The sequence below is a fragment of the Peromyscus maniculatus genome, chromosome 6 (genome assembly GCF_049852395.1).
Source record: "Peromyscus maniculatus bairdii isolate BWxNUB_F1_BW_parent chromosome 6, HU_Pman_BW_mat_3.1, whole genome shotgun sequence".
NCBI classification, from domain to species: domain Eukaryota; kingdom Metazoa; phylum Chordata; class Mammalia; order Rodentia; family Cricetidae; genus Peromyscus; species Peromyscus maniculatus.
The window spans coordinates 103330511-103352951 of NC_134857.1; the positions used below are offsets into that span (position 1 = coordinate 103330511).

Consider the following 22441-nt stretch of genomic DNA (forward strand, 5'->3'; position numbering starts at 1 on the left):
TTTCTACACCAGAAACAGTCCTCATGGCTCTCTTTTTATAGTCCCCTTTCCATTGACTTAGTCAGCCTGGCTTTTACTTTGTCTTCTATGGTTCTCTTGCCAGTAATCCACTTTGTCTGTTCACCCCCAATCCTTCTCTGCCTGTCTGTCCTTAACACTCCCACACTAGTGTTCTATGATTTTGTCATCTCCATGGAAATGTGAGAAGTCTGGAGGCGAAAATGACAATGTCATCTCTGAAGTTCAAAATACATACAATACAAAATTCTGAAAACAAGTTGGTGAATTTTTCAATTTAGGAAAATAGAAGTTGGGGTATTTCGGATGAACAAATAGTTGTGAAGCAGGTTCTGGGAATGTACCTCTGGAGCAGAACTACAGGATAAGGCACTCAAAACCATCTCATTTCCTCCCAAGATTACACCTGAAAAAATGGGAGGAAACATTTGGGTAACTCTGGGGAACAGCCAGAGCACTTGGCATCCAAATGCCAGATCTATGATTTTGCTGTGCGTCTGAGGGGAGAACTCAACCTTCCCACACTAGCCTTGTCGGAGAGAAGGTGGAGATGGCAGCAGGGTTGTGAAGAGGAGGAGACATGTTTATTGAGTCCACCCATGCTCCAGCTACATAGTAACTCTGGACCTCTTCTAATAAGGGTTTTAAAAACACAAGAGACTAGAAGAGAAGACAAAACTTAGTAAATAAACACATAAGAGGTAGACAAATCATGCCGAGGAAGCTGTTAAAGCAGAGCATTTACTTTCCAGGAATTACTGATTTAAAATGATTTTTAGCAGTCAAGAGATCAATTTTCCTGGGTCACACAGGCTGGGGAGGGAGAGTTCAAAATGCTTTATCTAATGATAGAATGAAAAGGTGTGCCTATCTTCCACTTCTACCTCAGCAAAGAGAAGCATTTTGCAGGACATTTATGATGAGAAGGACACAAAAGTTGAAGAGATAATTATATGAAGTATAAGGTATGACATAAACTGAATCATTTAAGTTTTTCCAGACTAAGAGTAGATATCTTATGGCAATTGATAGAAAAGACTGTGGATTTAATATGCCAATACTTTTACTGCCCATAATGAAACAGCAAGTAGTAGTAGTCACGGAATGGAAATATGTTGGGTTTTCAAAAAAGAATGCTAGCCCTGTGAACTCTGTGACTCAACCAGCTTAATGTCAAACCCATGAAATATAAGAAGAAATGATTCTTGAAGTGACTGAGAATAAAGAAGAAAGCAGGAACAATGAGGAAGAATCGGTTAGTAGCATGCAGACGTCCTTTGAAGTAAAAGTTCTAAACTGGATTTGGAAAAGTGTCACACACACACATCTTCATCCCTGATGTCTGGCACACTTAGTGTGATCTTTCTAGATATTAGTTTGTTTAAGTAGATTTGCAGTTGGTATGTCAACTATTATGACATGATGGTGATCAGAGGACACAAGCCACTGTGGAATGAAATCTGGAACGTTCAACTACAAATCTACAAATGACTTTGTTCAACTTTAGCAATGACTTGATACAAATGTAGAAGTCACACATATGAATTCAGGAATGGCGCAGAGCTGGCAAAGACACGTGGAAGTCATGGAGTAGAATCAACTTTTAGCAAGATGTCTATCTATTGAAATAGTGACAGCGGCAATCTCAAGGCTAATCTATAATTAACAGAATCAACTGGACAAAATCACCATATAGTGTTAGCAAAACTCCCTGTTCCAGGTCTGTGAGATATGGGCATGGCATAATGGTTCAACAAAGTTTAATGTGATATTTGGCTCCATTACTAAGAATAAAATGCCCTTTTATATAATAATCTTTTCTGTTTTCTGATGCAATGAGACCACATGAGTGGACCATGATGCTGCATTTAGGATGAGAACAAAAAGTTACAAATGTCACAAATACTGCACTTGGGATGAGGAGAGGTTTTCAATCCCATTGAATGACCCAAGATGCAAAGTCTGGAGAGAAGCATATGCGAATGCATTAATCATGCCTATTTACTTTCTTTCTTTGTGATGCTTTGATGTCTCTTGGCCTTGCTGACCCTGAAGAGACTGTCAGCCAGTTCCCAGACATAATGAACTCCTGCTCAGGAGTACACTTCAGATGTGACCCACTACTCCAGTGGTTATCCACATCTCTGGTGTTCACGACTCAGGTGATGAGCAAAGTATTCTGCCATAGTCACACAGGGCCAAAGTCCAGGAAACCAGTGCCTAACCCTTGGAGCCCACTGGCCTGCTTTGCCTTGTCTCACCCATGGAAATCATAAAGAAAGTACTCTTCTACATTCTCCTAACCACTCTGTGCTTCCCCACATGGCCCTGCACAGTGTAGCATGCCTCTTCCTCTTGGTATTTGAGTAACAACCTGTCCTTTTGGTGTTACTTATCTCCTGATGATAAAAACATACAGTTTGAGATCATGGTTAACAGACTCTTAGGATCTTCAAGAAGTATCTAGTTGTATTTTAACAACCATTTATTGAACACCTATATGCAAACATTACTCTGTTTATACACTTACTTAAATTGCAAGAAAGACACTAATTCTTGCTCCCTTCTATGATTTCCATTATGAATATACTGATTCCAGTTGTATTCAGGTTTTAAGATTGACTAATTAATATTCAAGTGACACATTCACTGTTCTCAACATACCACTGTATATAACATTCTTTTGACTACTCAGAACTGCTGCTAGCTATAAAGTCAGAGCTGGATGATGGGGACATTTTCTAGGTCAGGACCCTTGAGTGGCTGAGTAGTGGCAAGGTTTTGTCTTGGGGGAAGTGTTAGTGGTGACAGTGGGGTTAAGAAGAACACTCGTGTCATATTTTATATTGTAGGAACTGGCATGGAATCCCAGTACTCTAAAGTTGAACATGAGCCCTATAACTTGTCCTTCAGTTTTCTGTCTCTTCCCTTACATTCATTTTATGAAGTAAATTATATGCTTCAGTCAGTCTGCTCTGACTTATAATGAGTGACCTTCATGCACAATGCTGCTTGGATTACTCCAGAGTGTGGCCCATCAGTTCAGATTAGATTCTGCATCCTGACTGGAATTCTCTTTTACCAAGACTGCTAAAATTATACTTTGCATTAAATATTAATATAAGATGAAAACATGATGTGTCTTTTAGCAAAGAGCTTTACTGAAAGAAAAATGATGGATTTTTCTCCCTTCTCTAGCTGTAAGCAAGTGAATTGAAAGATGGTCATGTATTCTGGCAAGGTTTTTAATATATTTACAATTATATTTTGATAGTATAATCTTTATTTCCATATTGGAAAAGTGGTATGCTCACTAATCTGAAAACATATGTAATGACAATAGACAGTCCCCCTAAGGTGAATGAATGTGTCTTGCTAGTCCGGAAAAGAATACAGAACAGGGCTGTTATTTCAAAGAATGATATGATACAATCAAGAATACAGCATACTGGAAGACTTCCTTTCCCCAGGAACATTGTTTCACTGCTACTAATTTTAATAAGATTGCCTATAACAATGTTAAACCATCCACTGGGTATGGTGGCACATGCCTTTCATTCCAGAACTCCAGAGGCAGAGGCAGGTGGATCTCTGTGAGTTCAAGACCAGTCTGGTCTACAAAGTGAGTTTTAAAATCAGCCAGGGATATACAATGAGACCCTATCTTTAATCTAACAACAACAACAACAAACAAACCCAGACAACAACACCCCAAAATGTTAGTACCATAGAATAGAGGATGGCAGTTTTATGATAACAGTCTCTAGTAATTATCTTATTATTAAATATTAAACTACTTGCTAAAATTTAGGCCCAATCTTTGAAATGAGACAGTGTATTAGTGATTTTTTTTTGAGGCTCAAATAAAATTTTAGTTTTCTAGTGATATTTTATCAGTTTTTAAGGCTGTATAATAGACATTTCAAACTGCATAGTAGCCAATCATTAACATTACAATTAATACTGAGTGCAAGGTTGATACTTTCAAAACTAAATTGCTTTTTAATTTTTTTTTTAAATTTTGAATTAGTCTATATTTGGTTATTAAATATTTTTTTCCCTGATTAGTCGAAAAGGCTGTATTTCCTTTGATAGCTGCAGCCAGCAAATCTAAGGTTGCTTAAAGGATCTGTCTGACCTTCCACAAGAAGTCACTGAAATGAACATTAGTTCCTTTGGGAGTGAGAAGGGTCAACACCATGCGGAAACCTAACAATTCAGATGGACTTGCTACTTAAGTGGAAACAGCTGTGTCCGGCCCACAGCGAAAGCAGGGCCTGGGGGACTGGATCGCAGTCTCAGATTCTTAGTTGGAAGGGCATTTTAAATATCTTTTAATTCAGTCATTCATTTAAACATTGCCTTTCCCCATCTCCAACTCCTGGCTGAATACCCTTTGGCTTCCAAGGCAGCCCACTGCTTTCTGTAATTTCCCCTGTCTATCTTATTGGGAAACATTCATGTTTGTGTTAAGCTCCTTCAAGCTGAAAGAGAAGAGCAGGGTATCACCCATTAGAGATGCACCATTCACACAGGTCAAGCACATGGTTACTGCCTTTAATGAGTAGATGGTCCGGATTGCATTCCCTACTAGGTAGCTTGCACAGACTTCAAGAAGCTTTTGCATGGATTAAATAGTATTCAGTCACATGGAAAGCTGCTTAGGCCGGGCGGTGGTGGTGCATGCCTTTAATCCCAGCACTTGGGAAGCAGAGGCAGGTGGATCTCTGTAAGTTCGAGGCCAGCCTGGTCTACAAAGCGAGTTCCAGAAAAGGTGCAAAGCTACATAGAGAAACCCTGTCTCAAAAAAACAAAAAAACAAAAAACCAAAAAAAAACAAAAAAAAAAAGAAAGAAAAAAAAAAGAAAAAGAAAAAGCTGCTTGGCCTGGCCTCAGGTTGTCTTTTGGACCATTAAGGGAATCTGCCTGTGCAGGGAACTGGGGGATGCCAAGGGGAGAGTTTCCCTGGGAGTCCTCCCTCAAGCTTTCCAAGTCCCTTATGTTGCCCAGATGGCCATATATACCCATAATTACTAAGTAGCAGAGACTAGATTGACACTATGAATTGGGTGAGGAAGCCTGGGGGATACATTTGTGCAGTATTAGAGGACTTGGATTTCTGTTTTTAATTCTACCAATGAGCTTTATAATCCTAGTGTGCATTCTATGATTTTCACCTATAAAAGGAGAATGTGCTTAGAATTCAAGGTTGTTGAGAAAATTAAAAGAAACAATGGACAATAGGTTAAAAAATGAAACCTATACTCTTTTCATCTTCATATTTAGTAACAATGTAACTTTGGAGGCCTAATACCTTAATGGGAGGTGAATTAACTAATATGTACTTACAACCTGTAAGCACATTAAGCAATTGCCATATCAATACAAAACAATAATTATTTAAAGATTTTATTCCCATTACCTGTAATGTTGAATACTTCAGGAGTCAAGGAAAAAATTGAAGATGACAGTTTTAAGATATTAAATATAAAGATAAAAACAACAGTTGGTGTCCATTGACTGTTATTTCCTAGTCACTATTTCATATAGCTTATATATGTATGTAATATATAATGTATTCTATTTTGTGGATTGTGGCTAGTTCCAAGTTTCTAAGTTCAGTCTCCTTTCTTCTTTATATAACATGCTTTGACCAAATTGAAAGTTCACTCATCTGTATCCAATCAAACAATGAAGATAAGGTGGTTTTCATTTTTGTTTTTTAAGATAAATTTTGGGTTTCTTTACTTAAGATCTTTCATGATCATTTTCTATGGCCTAAAGAGTCATAATTTGAGCTGCCTATGTATAGTTCGAAATGACATTCATAAATCTTTGCCTGAAACTTGAGTCATATTAAGAAAAACAAGATTTTTTTGTTGGTGTTGGCATATGCCTTTAATCCCAGCACTCAGGAGGCAGAGGCAGGTGGATCTCTGTGAGTTCGAGGCCAGCCTGGGCTACAGAATGTGTTCCAGGACAGGCGCCAAAGTTACATAGAGAAACACTGTCTTGAAAAAATAAAAATAAAAAAGGAAAAAAAAAACCAGGATTTCAATTGTGAATTATTCTTATAATTTAGGATGAAATTATAAAAAGTCCCGCACAGATCTGTTTTTACTGTTTACTTTCAAGTATATTTAATACTCTTTTGGCTATGAGCACAGTGTTTCCATCCTTCGGCTGATTCAAGTAGCAGTAGATGACTCTTGTCAATATATACTGTTCTAGTTTCATTGAAAATAAAATTATTATTATTTTATTTATGTAGGTTTTTTCTCTCTGCATGTATGTCTGTGCATCACATACAGTCCTGGTGCCTACAGAGGCCAGAAGAGGGAGGGCCTTGGGTCCTGTGGAATTGAGATTACAGATGGTTGTGAGCCACCATGTGGGTGCTGGGAATTGAACACTGGTCCTCTGGAAGAGCAGCCAGTGCTCTGAACTGCTCTGCCAGCCGACTTGTTTCAGTTTTAAAGAACACTCTACTCTTACAAAGGTTACGAAAACAACAGTAACAGCAAACACCTGTCCTCATTCCTTTCTCTGATGCCTTACTGTGCGTTTTCATTTTTCCTTCTCCCAAGTTCCCTTTTGCTGTTCTCTATAGATGTATGAAGCACCTACAGTCATCATTTTTGTCCATCCCACCTCTCACTGATCAGCATTGCTAGACTTGGCAATCTCAGACTTCTAGACAGAGCACTGGGAACTTTCAATTCTATGACGATGTGTGGCAGTGTTACTCAATTTTACATGGCCGTGGCCATTTATAGTTCCAGGGAGAAAGGTAACTCTCATTTCATAGACGTTTGCAAATGTTGTCTAAATCCTGTCCCTATATCAGTTTTGAGAAGCCCTACTCTTGCTTCATTGTCAAAATATCAGTATACGAGAAAGGTACTCTTGAAACTCTGTTCGGAGAGTAGGATTAACTAAATTAATTCAAGATAAACATGAGCTCCCTGCAAAGAGATTTTTTGTATCTTTAAGAAAAAAATACAGTCTGCCAATTTTAACTGATTTGTGTGTAAGTCTGAGTAAGAAACTACAGTATTGATTGCGAAAATGTCTTGGCTCCTGCAGCTGGTGTAGAATACCTCTCCATGTGAATGGATTTGGGTCCTCTCTGACAAGGAAACATTTCCCTTCATATAGTACTTATTAGAAGTTTTACTGTAAGTTTCTCTGCCCCCAAATCATAGTGCCTTCCATTTAAACTAGTGTTCTTTTCTTCTGATGAGGGAATGTTTTACCCTAACAGGTTTGCAGTATCTCTTCATTGGTTTTCTGAATCTTCATTGACTTGACTTGTGTCTATTTTATGGTATCCCATTTGGTTTGTTACCCCAACTTCATTTCAATCTATACCTTAGTTTTATTTGAATTTCTGGACATATTGAGTCTCATTTCTACCATAACTTAATCTTCCCCACCCCATAACAATTATTCTCTGAACTGGGGGCTTGTGTTCTTATCACAGGACATCAGGTCACAGAATATCTCATTCTGCTATGGACTTATTTTGTTTCTCAGTGCAGTGTAGCAGGAAGCTCCTGAATAGGAGATGTGTCTTGTGAACGCTGACCATAATGCAATAATGTAATAATAATATAATAATAATACATGTAATTGAGCTTTGTGTTTTATGAAGTCTCTCTTAAGTTAGACCTGTTAAAGCATTAAACCCAGCAATGAGAGCATAGTACAAACTCAAGAGCCATATATGGAAAGGACATAATACCAAGAGTCTAATGGTTACTGAGAAAAGCTGCTTAAGGAAATCCAGCACATCAAACCCTTGAGGCAATCTACAATTCACACCTTGCTACCTCCCTCACAACTGTACATGAGTTCCATGCAGTAGTCAGTGTGAGCTACTTACTAAGGCGAATTTTTTGTTGAGAATCATCTGCTCCACTAAAGATGATTCATTATGGAAGAGGTGGGGCTGCATGTGGCTCCACATGTGAGGGAACCACCAGAACTCATCCACAGACCCCAAAAGACAGTCATCCCCTTCATCTTCCTCTTCAGTTCCTGTAGGGGCAGAAATGATTATCCAGTTAATTCCAACTGCATCTTCATCTCTATCTATCTATCTATCTATCTATCTATCTATCTATCTATCTATCTATCTATCTAATTTATCTATTATCTGTATCATCTGTCAGTTATGTAGTATCAACATATTATACATTTATCATTTATATTATTACCTATCTATCAATCATTTATCATGTACTTTATTTAGAAGACACCATTATCTCACATGCACATAAGTCACTGAATCCAAATTTAGAAAAGGAAAATCTGTTAGGGAACAATCAGAAGCTGTGACAAAATTTTTTAAAAGATTTTTTTTTATATTTTAAATTATGTGCATGTGTTTTTCTGTGTGTGGGTATCTGTATATATGTGTGGTTCAGGAAAGGCCTCAAGAGGGTGTCAGAGCCTCTGGAGCTGTGTTACAGCTGATTATGAGCCATCCGACATAGGTCAATGTTGTGGAATATTTATTTACACTGTGTGAAGATGTGTCACTGTGATTGGTTGAATAAAGAGCTGAATGGTCAATAGGTAGGCAGGAAGAGGTTAGGCATGACTTCCAGGGACAGAGAGGACTCTGGGAAGAAGAAAGGTGAAGACACCAGCAGACTCAGAGCAAGTTGGACATGCCATACTGAGGAAAGGTAAAAACCATGTGGTAAATTACTAGAAGCAGATTAATTTAAGTTATAAGAGCTAGTTGCAGGCAAGCCTAAGCTTTCATAATTAATAAGTCTCCATGTCACTATTTGGGGGCTGGTGATTCAAAGGTAGTCCAACAAGAGCTTGCTACAGGTTGTAGTAACAGACCTCTGACTCTCTGAAAGAGCAGTACACACTCTAAAGTGCTGAGCCATCTCTCCAGCCCCAAAAACCTTAAAAAAGCTATTAAACATGAGATATGAATATCAAAACATTTTAATGTCATCTTTAAAATTAATATTTAAATCTAATATTTAATAATAAATATAATCATTCACAAAGACATTAGGCTCTTCAATCATCAGAGTCTTCGTACAGCTGGTAGGATAGAGAGAATGAGTAAGGCACAATATCAGTTATTTTACAAATAGCAGGACTGCAGAAGAGGATGTAAATGATTTTGACACAGCTTGTACATTCAGATGCAAGAAAATAGCTTCCTGGTTTGTGCATGGTGTTGGCACACAGTGGTGTCTATGGCAGTTCCTTGCCTCACCTTTCACAGTGGAAACAGAAAAGTTTCTTGAGGTGTCTCCATTATCATCTCATCCTGAGCTCTACCTCCCTAGCCATGAGACTCTGACAGAGTTAGCTGGGGCTCCCTAGTGTGTGAACTGTTTCTAGGCTGCTTTTTCTGCTTCCCCTTCCTGTCACATGTAACTTCTGTCTTTCCCTGTGTCTGTTTGTCAGCATTTCTTAATTTTCCAGCTAGTTTAATGAGGGGAAAGAGCAACGGATCTCAGGGTCCTTTAGAAAGATGGTTCAGGCATGATAGTTATCCTTTTCTGAACATCATAGTAAAATTTCATTTGCAACTTTTATACATTGGAAGCATGCTCAATTTAAAGAAATGATTTTGCCGGGCGGTGGTGGCACACACCTTTAATCCCAGCACTTGGGAGGCAGAGCCAGGCGGATCTCTGTGAGTTCGAGGCCAGCCTGGGCTACCAAGTGAGTTCCAGGAAAGGCGCAAAACTACACAGAGAAACCCTGTCTCGAAAAAACCAAAAAAAAAAAAAAAAAAAAGAAATGATTTCTACCATCTGACAGATTTCTTAATTCACAGGAAACATAATTTTATGTCTTTCATTTTTTTCTTAATAGCTCTCTTTATCTGACTTCCTTGAATCCCAGTTTGGGTATATTTTAGATCAGAATCAATTATATTGAGTGGAAGTATCTATTTATTACTTTCAAGATGATGATAAAACAAATGAAGTGAATGTAGTTGCCTGTGTTTGGATTACTTTGGCATCCTCTGTAGGAACCAGGGGACAGAAATGAGAAGTCACATCTCTTGTGTTATTACAAATGATTCTTGAGCCCAATAAAATCACTGTCAGGAGCAACTTATTTTGCTATATGTGTACTTAAAAACTTTACTCTGGAGTGCATCCTCCTTTGCTTTTACATTGTAAACTGTCACCAACTGAGACATCAGCGGAGGTAACACGGCTGTGAAGAGTTTTATGGCACTGTCCTGTTCAGTTCTCACGGCACCCTGTCAAAGGTCACAGGTAACTTCACTTTCTCAAATAAGGAGGCTGGTCTTTACAGAGGCCAAGGAGCAGGTTCTGAGTCAAAGCGAAGGTTAGAAGTACCCTGAGTACCAATTTAATTAAGCAACTCTACATTCAGGGCCCTTAGTTGTTTTTCATTGGCCAAATATAGACTCCAGAAATAGGGTCAGAATTTCCCAATTCAATACCATAGTGCTTTCCATATTTTCAGGTAATTCTGATGCAATCAGAATGGACAGATGTTCTAACTTACACTTAGCAGTGTTTTCCCGATATGTTCTAGCCTCACCAACCCATAGACATGAGAACTCTTTTTACCACCTAACTTTCCCAATGAACGATTGCCAATTAAATAATAAGCTCTATAGGAAAACTGCATTCTGGTTAACTGAGGGCGAAGACTATCTTCTGGTTAACTGAGAGTGAAGACTGTCTGGGCACTTTACTAGCTACATAACTTTGGGCCCTTCAAAATCCAAGATAATGTTGAAATGAAAATAACTCAAAGAAGTCAGGCTGGATAGATGGCTTAGTGGTTAAGAGCACTGGCTGCTCTTCCAGAGGATCCAGGTTCTATTCCCAGAACCCACACGACAACTCACAGCCATTTGTAGCTCCGGTTCCAGGGGCCCTGACATTCTTTCATGGCCTTCACCAGCACCAGGTACACATATGGTGCACAGACACACACACAGGCAGAACACCCATAAATATGAAATAAATTTTTAAAAAGAAAGTTTTTTTTCCTGATACATTTTTTACATTAAAGCAGCCCCATTTTTCTTTTTCCCTTCAAGACTGAATAAAAAGGACAGTTTTCAACAGAGGCAGGAATCAATTACAAAGGAAGACAATGTGCTTTAATTAAGTTTTATAACATCTAATTTGAAAGGCTGAGACTTAAATTTTATATTTGTTCCCATGAAAAATGATTTCTCTGGTCTTAGACAGCCCTGGCAGGACCTTTCCTCTTCTACACAGAGCATGAGATCTCGCCACCCTTGGCTCTGCCTCCACCTCCACCCCCCCCCGCCCCCCCCCCCCCCCCCGTGTGTGCAGGTCTCCAGTTGATTTAGAGAGAGCACCCTCATTGTGAACTGTGAGAAGTGCTTTTATTAGAAACAAAACCCCCCCAAAAACACAACACAAACCTTTCATAGCTTAGAAGGAAGGGGTTTCACAAATAACATCATTTCTAGTGTCCATGGTTGAGAGGAGAAGACCGAGTTGCCAGGAGACATTTGTGTGTTTCCTGAGTTTGGGCTGGCCTGGTGTTAAGTCTATAGGTCTTCATCTCATCACCTTCCATTTGGTTTGAACACAGAACGGAGCCCCATAGACTCGTGTGTGGAAGGCTTGGTCCTCAGTGTGCTGCTATTTTGGGAGGGGGCAGAGACTTGAAGGGCCTAGCTAGAGGAAGCAGGTCTCTAGGAGCACACCTCCTCCCTAGCCCCTTTCTATTCTGTTTCACGACTGCTATGAGGTTAATGGCTGCTGTACCACACACAGCCACCATGATGCTCTGCCCCACCACAGGCCCAGGCATGATGGGCAAAGCAGGCCATGGGAGAAACTTTAGAAAACAGAATTCAAACCCTTTTTCTCTTAAAACTTCCCACAGGTACTGCAGTAACAGCCTGGGTAATACAACCTCTTTCAAAGATACTATATATTCAGTATGTGTTCTGATTCCTTCTCCACATCTTGATTTCCCTCTCTTTACAGATGTCAGAGCATCTAACAGCTTGACATTAGGGAGGTGACCATGGACAGTCTGCTTCTTTAGGCTTTTTCTATTCTCTGATGTGAAAGGCATCAGCATGGTGGGCCTAACATCGCTAGAACCAGGACCTGAGCTCCTGTACACTGGAGATCCTTTCATGGGGAGCACTCCATTGTTTCTAGTTTAAGAAACCTTTGGATATCACAAAACTGGAAATCTGTGACTAATATGGGACTTATTTTGTGCTTTTTCTCAGCTCTGGTTCAAGCTACCTTCTTTCCATGGTACAGTTCTGTAAGCAGCATGAATTATTGGAAAGCTTCCCCTCCTCAGAGATGAGATTAGTGTGTTTCTGTGGCCCTTGTTTCTTTCTCTCTTTTTAGCTTACTGGATCTGCTTGTTTCCATCACACAACTTACTGGAAGTACCTTTGTAATTAATAACAGTGTTTGCTAGTGAAACCATGGCAGTTTGGTTCATCTTTCTTATAACTGCTTTGGCTATTCTTGGTTATTTGAATTTTCATATAAAGTTTAGAATCATGTTACCAATACCCACCAAGAAACTTACTAGAATTGTGTCTGAGACTGTATTAATTATAGATCATGTTGGAGAGGACTGAATTCTTAAATCTAGTCTTCCAATCCTTGGACATGTTTCAGCTTTTTAAAGTTATACCCAATACAACTGTATCATTCTAAAACTTATTCCTGAAACTTTGTTGATGGAATAGTAAATGATACTTTGTTTTATTTATCTATGACTTTGATGATGGTGTGCAAAAACATAACTGATTTTTTACATTGCACAAAACTCAAGAAAAGCTATTAAAAAGGTAAAATTGTCATTTAAATTAACTATTTTCACTATCCACAAACATGGAGAGAGAACAGACAGCCCAGACAGTGAGAGGAAAGAGCTTATAATACATGTAACTGAGAAATCATCACACAGAATGGTTCAAGAATCTACAAGTCAGTACCAAAGAGAAAAACCTAGAAACAAGTGCTCCTCAGAAGAGGACCTCAGATAGCCAGTAATCATGTCCATAGCGCGTTTCCTATTCCTAAGACATATATGTGTGGAAAACATCATATAAATTTCTACATTCCCACAGCACAGCTAAAATTTAAAAGGGAAATAACATGAAACATGAGGCACAGTCCTCAGACAGCTAGAAATATACACTGGAAAAATCAGTTTGTAAAATCGGTTGGTTTTTCCTCTTCAAGTTTTCATGTATGTGTCGTGTCAACAACTACACTCTGGGCTGAGATCCAACAGAAAAGAACTTACGTCCTCTGAGAGACAGGGATGAATGCCTAACAGGATGATCTAAGAAATGTCAAAGGCTAGAAATAACCATCCACATTGCAGAAGAATGAATAAGGTGTTGGTATGCACAAATGAAACGCTACCAAGAAAAATAAGAGTATGGTAATCTATGCACCATATCTGTGTGACTAACACAATGTAGAACAACAGCAAAAGCTGGCTATGGTGAGTTTACACTTACGTAATAGCCAGGTGCAGCTAACAAGGTACTGGTAGCCAGGGGAGCAGTTTAGAAGTGTTAGAAGCAAGAGGCTAGAGACTACAAGAAGGGCATAGGATGGGGGTATGATAATGCTTTTTTTTGCTCTGCTTGAGAGTTAAACAACTGTGTACAGTTTGTGAAAATTCACTAATGATCATGTTTGTTATTTATGGACTTTTTTACTTATTTTTCCTTCCTTCCTTCCTTCCTTCCTTCCTTCCTTCCTCCCTCCCTCCCTCCCTCCCTCCCTCCCTCCCTCCCTTCCTTCCTTCCTTCCTTCCTTCCTTCCTTCCTTCCTCCCTTCCTTCCTTCTTCTCTCTCTTCCTCCCTCCCTCTCTCCTTCCTTCCCTTCCTTCCTATCTGTCTACCTTTTCTCTTTCTGAGAAAGGGTTTCTCTGTGTAGACCTGGCTATTCTGGAACTCCCTCTGTAGACCAGGCTGGCCTTGAACTCAAAGATTCACCTGCCTCTGCCTAGGATTAAAGGCATGTGCCATCAGTGCCTGGCTCATTAATATTTTCTAAAGGTTAAAAGTAGCATGTTAACTGGAGTTAAATGAAGAAAAATGGGGAAAAGACATAAAGGGTGCAGGAGAGGGGGAGCAGGAGGGAAGTGTGATTTCAAACCGAGTGGGCAGAGGAGCCTTACCTGTGTGATAAAATTTCCCTGAAAATCCAAGGTTGAACGTAAAATTTGTGATTTGTGCACGCAAAAGATTCTGAGTGTCAAGCAGGGCCTGAAATACAGAAAAAACAAAAGGTGTTTCAGGATGACAAGGTACTAAATGGCTTTATGTACATTCAAAGAGTAAAACCACTCTTCAGATCCAATGGTAGAGTGTGGCTAATGTTGAGATTATATAGCACATACATGTACTAAGACTTAAATCCATAAAAAATCAGAAGAAAAAAATGTTGCCTGCGAAAAGAAAAGTTTAATCCATATGTATGAAGGAAGGAGTATATATCTCTTTTTACCCTTCAGGGACATAGAAAACCAATTCCAAAAGGACATTCAATTTAAATGAAGCTTGGCAAGAATATATGTGGAAAAAAACACACTGGCATTTCTCAGATATATCTTTGTTCTCCAAAACACAAAATTCTTAACTTTCAAATATGAGATTCCCAAAAGATAATGCTTGCTATTCAAAAGAAGATATTAGGGTAAAGCAAATTTACAATTTGCCCATTAAAACAAGCAGATATCTGTGGTGGTAATCTAATTGTATTGAAATATTATTTTGATTTGTACTGAAATATTAATTTGATTGTATGTTAATAAATAAAGTTGTCTGGGGGTCAGAGCTATTAGAGCCATAGCAAGAGTGTGGCGGTGGTGGCACACGCCTTTAATCCCATAGATATCTGTGTGTTCAGGGTCAGAGCTATTAGAGCCATAGCAAGAGTGTGGCGGTGGTGGCACACGCCTTTAATCCCATAAGATCTCTGTGTGTTCAGGGATACAGCCAGCATTGGAGACATATGCCTTTAAGACCTAGGGGGCTGTACATTCAGACAGTGACGAGGCAGTCATGTGTTTGGGTTTACAACCAATGAGAAGGCAGAACAACATACTTTAAAAATACGAACCGAGAGGAAGTAGGTCTCATTTCGCGAAGCTGGGACAGCAGGAGGAAGGGTGAGATTTTAGCTCTGAGCTCTGACCTCTCGGCTTTCTCTTTTACATTGTTTCTGTGTTTCTTATTTAATAAGACGGTTGGTTACATCTACATCTGGCGCCCAACGTGGGGCCCCCAGTGCAAATCCAGTTCAAACCTTTCCGGCAGCCATAGAGGAAATGCCTGCTCTGGAGAGCGATTAAATAACCAAATGCCTATTGGAATAAATCATGCTGGTCAGAATGATGAAACAGAGAGAATAGAAAATTCAGGAGAAAACATAAAGAAAATTTTTTGGCAAACTTCTATTAATGAACAAAGACCAAAATTAACGATAAAAATAAATGGTGTTTTGTTGTCTGGTCTGGTAGACACAGGTGCGGACGTTACCATAATTGCACCAGAATTTTGGCATCCAACTTGGCCTCTTCAGGAGGTAAACGTTCAACTGTTAGGAATTGGGACATTATCTCAGGTGAAACAGAGTGCAAGATGGCTCGAATGTATAGGTCCAGAAGGACAGAGAGGAAAATTAAAACCATATGTGGCTAACATAACTATGAACCTGTGGGGTCGAGACTTGTTGCAACAATGGAATACTCAGATTAACATCCCTCCAATCTCAGAAACAAATCATAAACTAGCACATGTTACTGAGAGAAATATTAGAAGATATTGTTCTAATGAGTGGTCACCAGCCATCCATATTATACAAGAACAGGGCACAATAACTGATGATCTTCCAAAGACACCAACAGCTCTACCTTTAAAATGGTTAACAGACAAGCCTGTATGGGTCCAGCAATGGCCTTTAACAACAGAGAAACTCCAGGCTTTAGAAGAGCTGGTAGAAGAACAGTTAAGTGCTCAGCATATTGAAGAATCAACCAGCCCTTGGGATTCTCCTGTATTTGTTATTAAAAAGAAATCTGGTAAATGGAGAATGGTAACAGACCTTAGGGCAATTAACAAAGTAATTCAGCCAATGGGTTCTCTACAATCTGGGATGCCTTTGCCTACTCTGTTACCAAAAGGATGGCCTCTCATAGTTATTGATTTAAAAGACTGTTTCTTTTCAATACCCTTACAAGAAAAAGACAGAGAAAGATTTGCTTTTACAGTGCCTACTTATAATAATTCTCAACCGGTTAAAAGATTTCAATGGAGGGTCCTCCCACAGGGAATGTTGAATAGCCCAACTCTGTGCCAATATTTTGTACAACAGCCATTAGAAGTGATACGTAAAAAATTTCCTAAATCTATAATTTATCATTATATGGACGATATTTTACTAGCTGACTCAAATGCAGATACTTTAGAAATAATGTTTGAAGAAGTAAAGAAAATTTTGCCTCGCTGGGGATTACAAATTGCTCCTGAAAAGATACAAAGAGGAGATTCTATTAATTATTTAGGATATAAAATAGAGCTACAAAAAATTAGACCCCAAAAGGTGCAAATTCGGAGAGATAGACTACAGACTCTTAATGACTTTCAAAGATTATTTGGAGATATTTCTCATCTACGAACTATTGTTGGGGTAAAAAATGATGAACTGACTAATTTGTTCAAAACCTTAGAAGGTGACAAGGACTTAAATAGTCCAAGAGAATTATCACCTGAAGCTGAGAAAGAATTAGCATTGGTAGAAAAGAAAGTGCATGAAGGACACGTGAATCGTATTGATCCAAAGCTGGATTGCATTTTGGTAATCTTACCTTCTAGGCGTTCTCCTACTGGAATATTAATGCAGAGGGAAGATATTATATTGGAATGGATATTTTTACCAAATAAACCAAATAAAAAATTAAAAACTTATGGGGAAAAAATCTCTGACTTGATTTACAAAGGAAAATTGAGACTTCGTCAATTAGCAGGCATAGACCCAGCAGAAATTGTCGTACCATTAACTAAGGAGGACATTGAAAAATTATGGACAGAAAGTGAACCTTGGCAAAGAGCTTGCAGTAATTTTTTGGGAGAAATTAACAGCAAATATCCCAAAAGCAATAGAATTGATCTTATAAAGAGAGCTGACTGGATCTTGCCTCGAATTGTACGGCAAAAACCCATATCTGGAGTTCGTACATTTTATACAGATGCCAACAAAGAAGGAAAGGCAGGTTACAAATCAGAAAATTTAAGTAAAGTGGTTCAAAGTCCGTATAATTCAGTGCAAAAATCAGAATTGTGTGCTATTCTGTTGGTATTAATGGATTTTTCAGAACCTCTCAACATAGTAACTGACTCTCAGTATGCTGAAAGAGTGGTGTTACATATTGAGACTGCAGAATTTATCCCTGATGCTTCAGAATTAACTTCACTATTTATTCAATTACAAGATACAATCAGGAAAAGGAATCATCCTTTATATATAACTCACATTCGATCCCATACTGGTCTGCCAGGCCCTCTAGCACAAGGCAATGAAGAGATTGATAAATTATTGATAGGAAATGTGCTGGAGGCCTCAGAATTTCATAAAAAACATCACGTTAATAGTAAAGGTTTAAAAAAGGATTTTTCCATAACCTGGCAACAAGCCAAAGAAATAATAAAGAAATGTCCTACTTGTTCCTTCTACAATCAGACGCCATTACCAGCAGGATGTAACCCAAAGGGTACTCAGAGAAATGAAATCTGGCAGATGGACGTGTTTCACTTTGCAGAATTTGGAAAATTGAAATATGTACACCACACTATCGATACTTATTCAGGATTTCAATGGGCAACTGCTTTGAGTTCTGAAAAAGCTGATTCTGTAATCACTCATTTGCTAGAAGTTATGGCCATCATGGGTATACCTGCACAAATCAAAACTGACAATGCTCCATCATATGTCTCTGTTAAAATGAAACAGTTTTTTGCTTATTACAATATAAAGCATATTACAGGCATACCACATAATCCTACAGGTCAAGCAGTTATAGAAAGATCAAACAGAATTCTAAAGGATATGCTAAATAAACAGAAATGGGTAACAAAAACCCCCAGAAATAGACTGCATAATGCTCTTCTAACTTTGAATTTTCTGAATGCCAATGAGAAAGGAACAACAGCTGCAGAGAGACATTGGATAATAGAAAAAACTACAGAATTAAATCAGCCTATATACTTTAAGGATGTGCTGACCTCAGAATGGAAACCAGGGTATGTATTACATTGGGGACGTGGTTTTGCTTTTGTTTCTACAGGAGAAGATAAGCTGTGGGTACCATCAAAATTGATAAAGGTTCGATTTGAACAAGAGAGACCTCTTAATTAGAGGAGGTGATAGTTCATCAACCAGCATGAACATCCAATTTAAACTAACTTGTATCAATAAAACATGCTTTTTCATTTCATCAGATAATAACTTGCCAAAAAAGGAACATCCCCAAAATTAGTCTTGGGGAAAGGTTTTTGTTTTTGTCTTTTAGGAGAATGAAGGTTAAGGAATCTGAAGAACACTGGACAAATGAGACAACTGAAGAAAAGGGACAAATCATCTATCCCAAGAAACAGAATGAAACGGTGTATGGGTATATATTATCTAAAAATATTTTATGTCTTCCTAAATGTTTGTTTCTGCTTTTCTCTAAAGATTTAACACTCTTGGTTTTCTAATAGTCCCAGTTCAATTAAAATTTAAAGCTGACTTTGGAGTTGGAGAATGGCTCTCTCCTTCTTTAAAATCAAGCATGTTGTTAAAAGGAAAATGCAAACTCCCTGTATCATGCCAGAATAAGAGCCATCTTCTGCTATGGTACAGGACAAAAGCCAAATTAATTAAGGGACTATTCTATTACTAATCTCAACTCTTTGATTCTATTCTGATTCTTTAAACTTTTCTCAAAGTATAAATTTTATATCAAAATTTACAAGATTAATATATATATATACATTTTAAACTTTGTTAAGATATGAATGGTCACATAGAGTACTAACTAATTCTAGAAAAAAGGCTAGCTGCATATATATGTTTTTGTGTTCGAGTCTCTTATCAGTTTTCTGCAGGAAATCATGGCCAGGCCTAACATCAACTGAAGTCTCCAGAAAGAAGATGGGGCCCCACAACAACAACAATTCCACGTGGACAATAATAATATCATTAAGCTGACAAACATCATCCACAGATCAGCTTTGAACTACAAGGTGCTCAGAGCAAATTTGAGATGACTAGCTGAGATGATCCAGTCTCAAAGACTACTTGAATAAGGACTTGAGATAAACCCTCAACTTTGGCATTATACACAGACTGGATAATGAAGGATATAGTTACCTCTCCTAGAATTTGACAATTAACCTAAAATTTTTCTTTCAGGATAAAGAAAACTTCGCCCATACCCAGCAGGAAGCAATTTTAAGAATACGATGCCCACATTCCCAAAGAGGTGGTGTGGGGCGGGTGGTTTTTTGGTCTTTTTAATGGGTTTTGGGTCTGGGATAATTTTCAGTATTTAGGGGGGTTGGTTACAAGTTATTGTCAAGGGTTAGGAAAAAGGCTAAGCAAAGGAGATTAGATTTAAGGTTCTTGTTTAAAAAAAAAAGAGAGAGAGAAAGAAAGAAAAGAAAAAGACAATTACTAGTTTTAAATACTTTACATTGGATTGAATTGTTTTATATTGTACACAAATTTGAAACTGATATTGTTAGAAAATGCTATATGTATATTTCTAATTGTATTTATTCCATCCATTTAACAATGTAATGCAAATTTCTGATCCTGAATGTTATTATTATCAACTATTAGGATATAAAGAAATGAAAGCTAGTGGTTAGACATTATCATAGAACGTGTAGTCATATTAGATATGTTTTAAAAATTGAGCAGAGATGTTTTAGACAGGTCATCTTCAAACCCTTCAGAGATCTACAGAATATGGCATTTAAAATGTTTTAATAACTTAGAAAATTTTTCTTTTTTGAGACATGTCGGCTCCTGGCAGTACCAATCTACTTTAGAGAAAATATGGGCATTGAAGAAACTGCATATGGAGTCAACTTTCATTCTGGCAAAAGTTAGCCACTGGACAACAAAGTATCCTCGAATCAACAGGACAAAATGGACAGACAGATCACGAAACAAGGGACTACTGATTCTTGCCAAAACAAGTGTGGTTATGGCTTTATCAAAAGGCATCTTCTGAGGCCAGGACAATATGGCCCCATCCCTGAAGTGGCCTTCGCATCCGGAAAAGGTACGGTGCCCTTTTCTTCGAAGGCAGCTTAACAGGCAGAGGGCCGATGGATTCTGTTGTACAATGGAACAGCAGCTGAAAGCTCATGCCTCTCAAAAGTAGACTGGCATTTAATAGAGGGATGTGGAGAAGAAGGGGATGCTGAGATGAAGCCATATATACACAGCCAAGAAGAATGGACAGCTGAATTAAAAAACTGTCAACAATTTCCAGAATTTAAAATCCTGAATCATGACAGGACACTAGTGGAATTCAGGTGTTTCTGGTACGTGGACTGCTCTCACCCAATGTGAGGTTGAACTGTTGACCTTGTGTACATCCTACTTCACAAATGAGTCTGTCAGATACACTAAGCCTATAGGCTGAAGATGATGCCCCAACACTGCGGAGAAACCTCAGGTGACTGCCCAGGCAGCTGGCTGTTTCTGTCAACTCACAAAATTTTTTTGGAAGTTGCTTGCATGCACTTCCTGTTTTTATTTTTGTTAGCTAATATTATTCCCTTCTTGGGTCTCTGAGGGAGTTGAAGATTAGTTAGTTATGGTTGAAGATTAGTTAGTTATAGTTGAAAATTAATTAGGATAGAAAGTGCATTAGATACATCTTGGAATTATCAAAATAGGATAGATAATGGAATTATTTCCTCTGATTCGTCAAATACCTGTTTAGGTATTTATTACTTGTATATATTGTATATAGTTATTGTACTTTTGTATATAGTTTTTCTTTTGTTAGTCATAACCTTTTGCTTTTTTTCTTTTTATTAAAATAGAAAAGGGGAAATGTGGTGGTAATCTAATTGTATTGAAATATTATTTTGATTTGTACTGAAATATTAATTTGATTGTATGTTAATAAATAAAGTTGTCTGGGGGTCAGAGCTATTAGAGCCATAGCAAGAGTGTGGCGGTGGTGGCACACGCCTTTAATCCCATAGATATCTGTGTGTTCAGGGTCAGAGCTATTAGAGCCATAGCAAGAGTGTGGCGGTGGTGGCACACGCCTTTAATCCCATAAGATCTCTGTGTGTTCAGGGATACAGCCAGCATTGGAGACATATGCCTTTAAGACCTAGGGGGCTGTACATTCAGACAGTGACGAGGCAGTCATGTGTTTGGGTTTACAACCAATGAGAAGGCAGAACAACATACTTTAAAAATACGAACCGAGAGGAAGTAGGTCTCATTTCGTGAAGCTGGGACAGCAGGAGGAAGGGTGAGATTTTAGCTCTGAGCTCTGACCTCTCGGCTTTCTCTTTTACATTGTTTCTGTGTTTCTTATTTAATAAGACGGTTGGTTACATCTACAGATATCCATGATGGTTCATCTTGACTGAGGACTGGTTTTGATGGAATTAATTACTAATCCTATGGGATTAATAAAGTGCACCTCTGGTTGTGTCTATGAGAGGATTTGCAAGTGGGATCAGCTAAGAGACGTGGCCTCTTGAATATGAACAGCATCACCCAGTAGATTGGGACTAAGGTGGAATAGATGAGGGAAAATGGAGAAATCCAGGTAGGGTAGGCAGGCTCTGGCTCTGTGCTTTTGTGCTTCCTGGCCGTCATGATGTAAACTCTGCTCTGATGCATGCTGTGATGCACTGAACTCATGAGTTAAACAGCCCCTCTGTCTAAGCCAGGGCAAGCATTTTGCCAGTGGTGGGCAAGCATTTTGTTGTCAGTCAGTCAGAGTACACACAATGCATTTCTCCTAAAGGGTGAACTGGAAACCTGGTTTTACTTTTAATTCTGTTGTCTGTGAGTATTTGGTGGACTTACATTGTTTCTTCTCCTTTACTTCCTGATTCTTATTTAAATTCCAATGATTCCAATTACTATGTTCCTCTCTCTCTCCCTCCTTCCTCCCCTCCCTCCCTCTCTTCCTCCCCCCCTCCTGTGTGTATATGTGTCTTTATAACTTAGTGTCTACTTCAACCAAACATAAATAGCACTGTTGGTTTTCAAAAACATCTTGGTTACGAATAAGGAGACGGAGGCAAAAAGATCCTAAATTAAAAGCACAGACATAGCTTAGGCTCTCATGGTGACCTTCTATCCAGATCTTTTTTCCTTTAGTACATCCAGGCCCA

The 22441-nt window shown here is 38.5% G+C and overlaps 1 protein-coding gene across 3 annotated transcripts in view; it reads right to left on the reverse strand.

The window, feature by feature from the left end:
- The window catches only part of Ndst3 (N-deacetylase and N-sulfotransferase 3), a 163182-nt gene that overhangs the window by 84947 nt on the left and 55794 nt on the right, over window positions 1–22441 (reverse strand). For all 3 annotated transcript variants that reach the window (XM_016010102.3, XM_006991883.4, XM_042279830.2), the window contains exons 3-4: window positions 14197–14284; window positions 7904–8058 (exon numbers count right to left, since the gene is read on the reverse strand). In XM_016010102.3, coding sequence (XP_015865588.1) covers window positions 7904–8058; window positions 14197–14284 — 243 coding nt within the window. The remainder of the gene's footprint in view (window positions 1–7903; window positions 8059–14196; window positions 14285–22441) is intronic.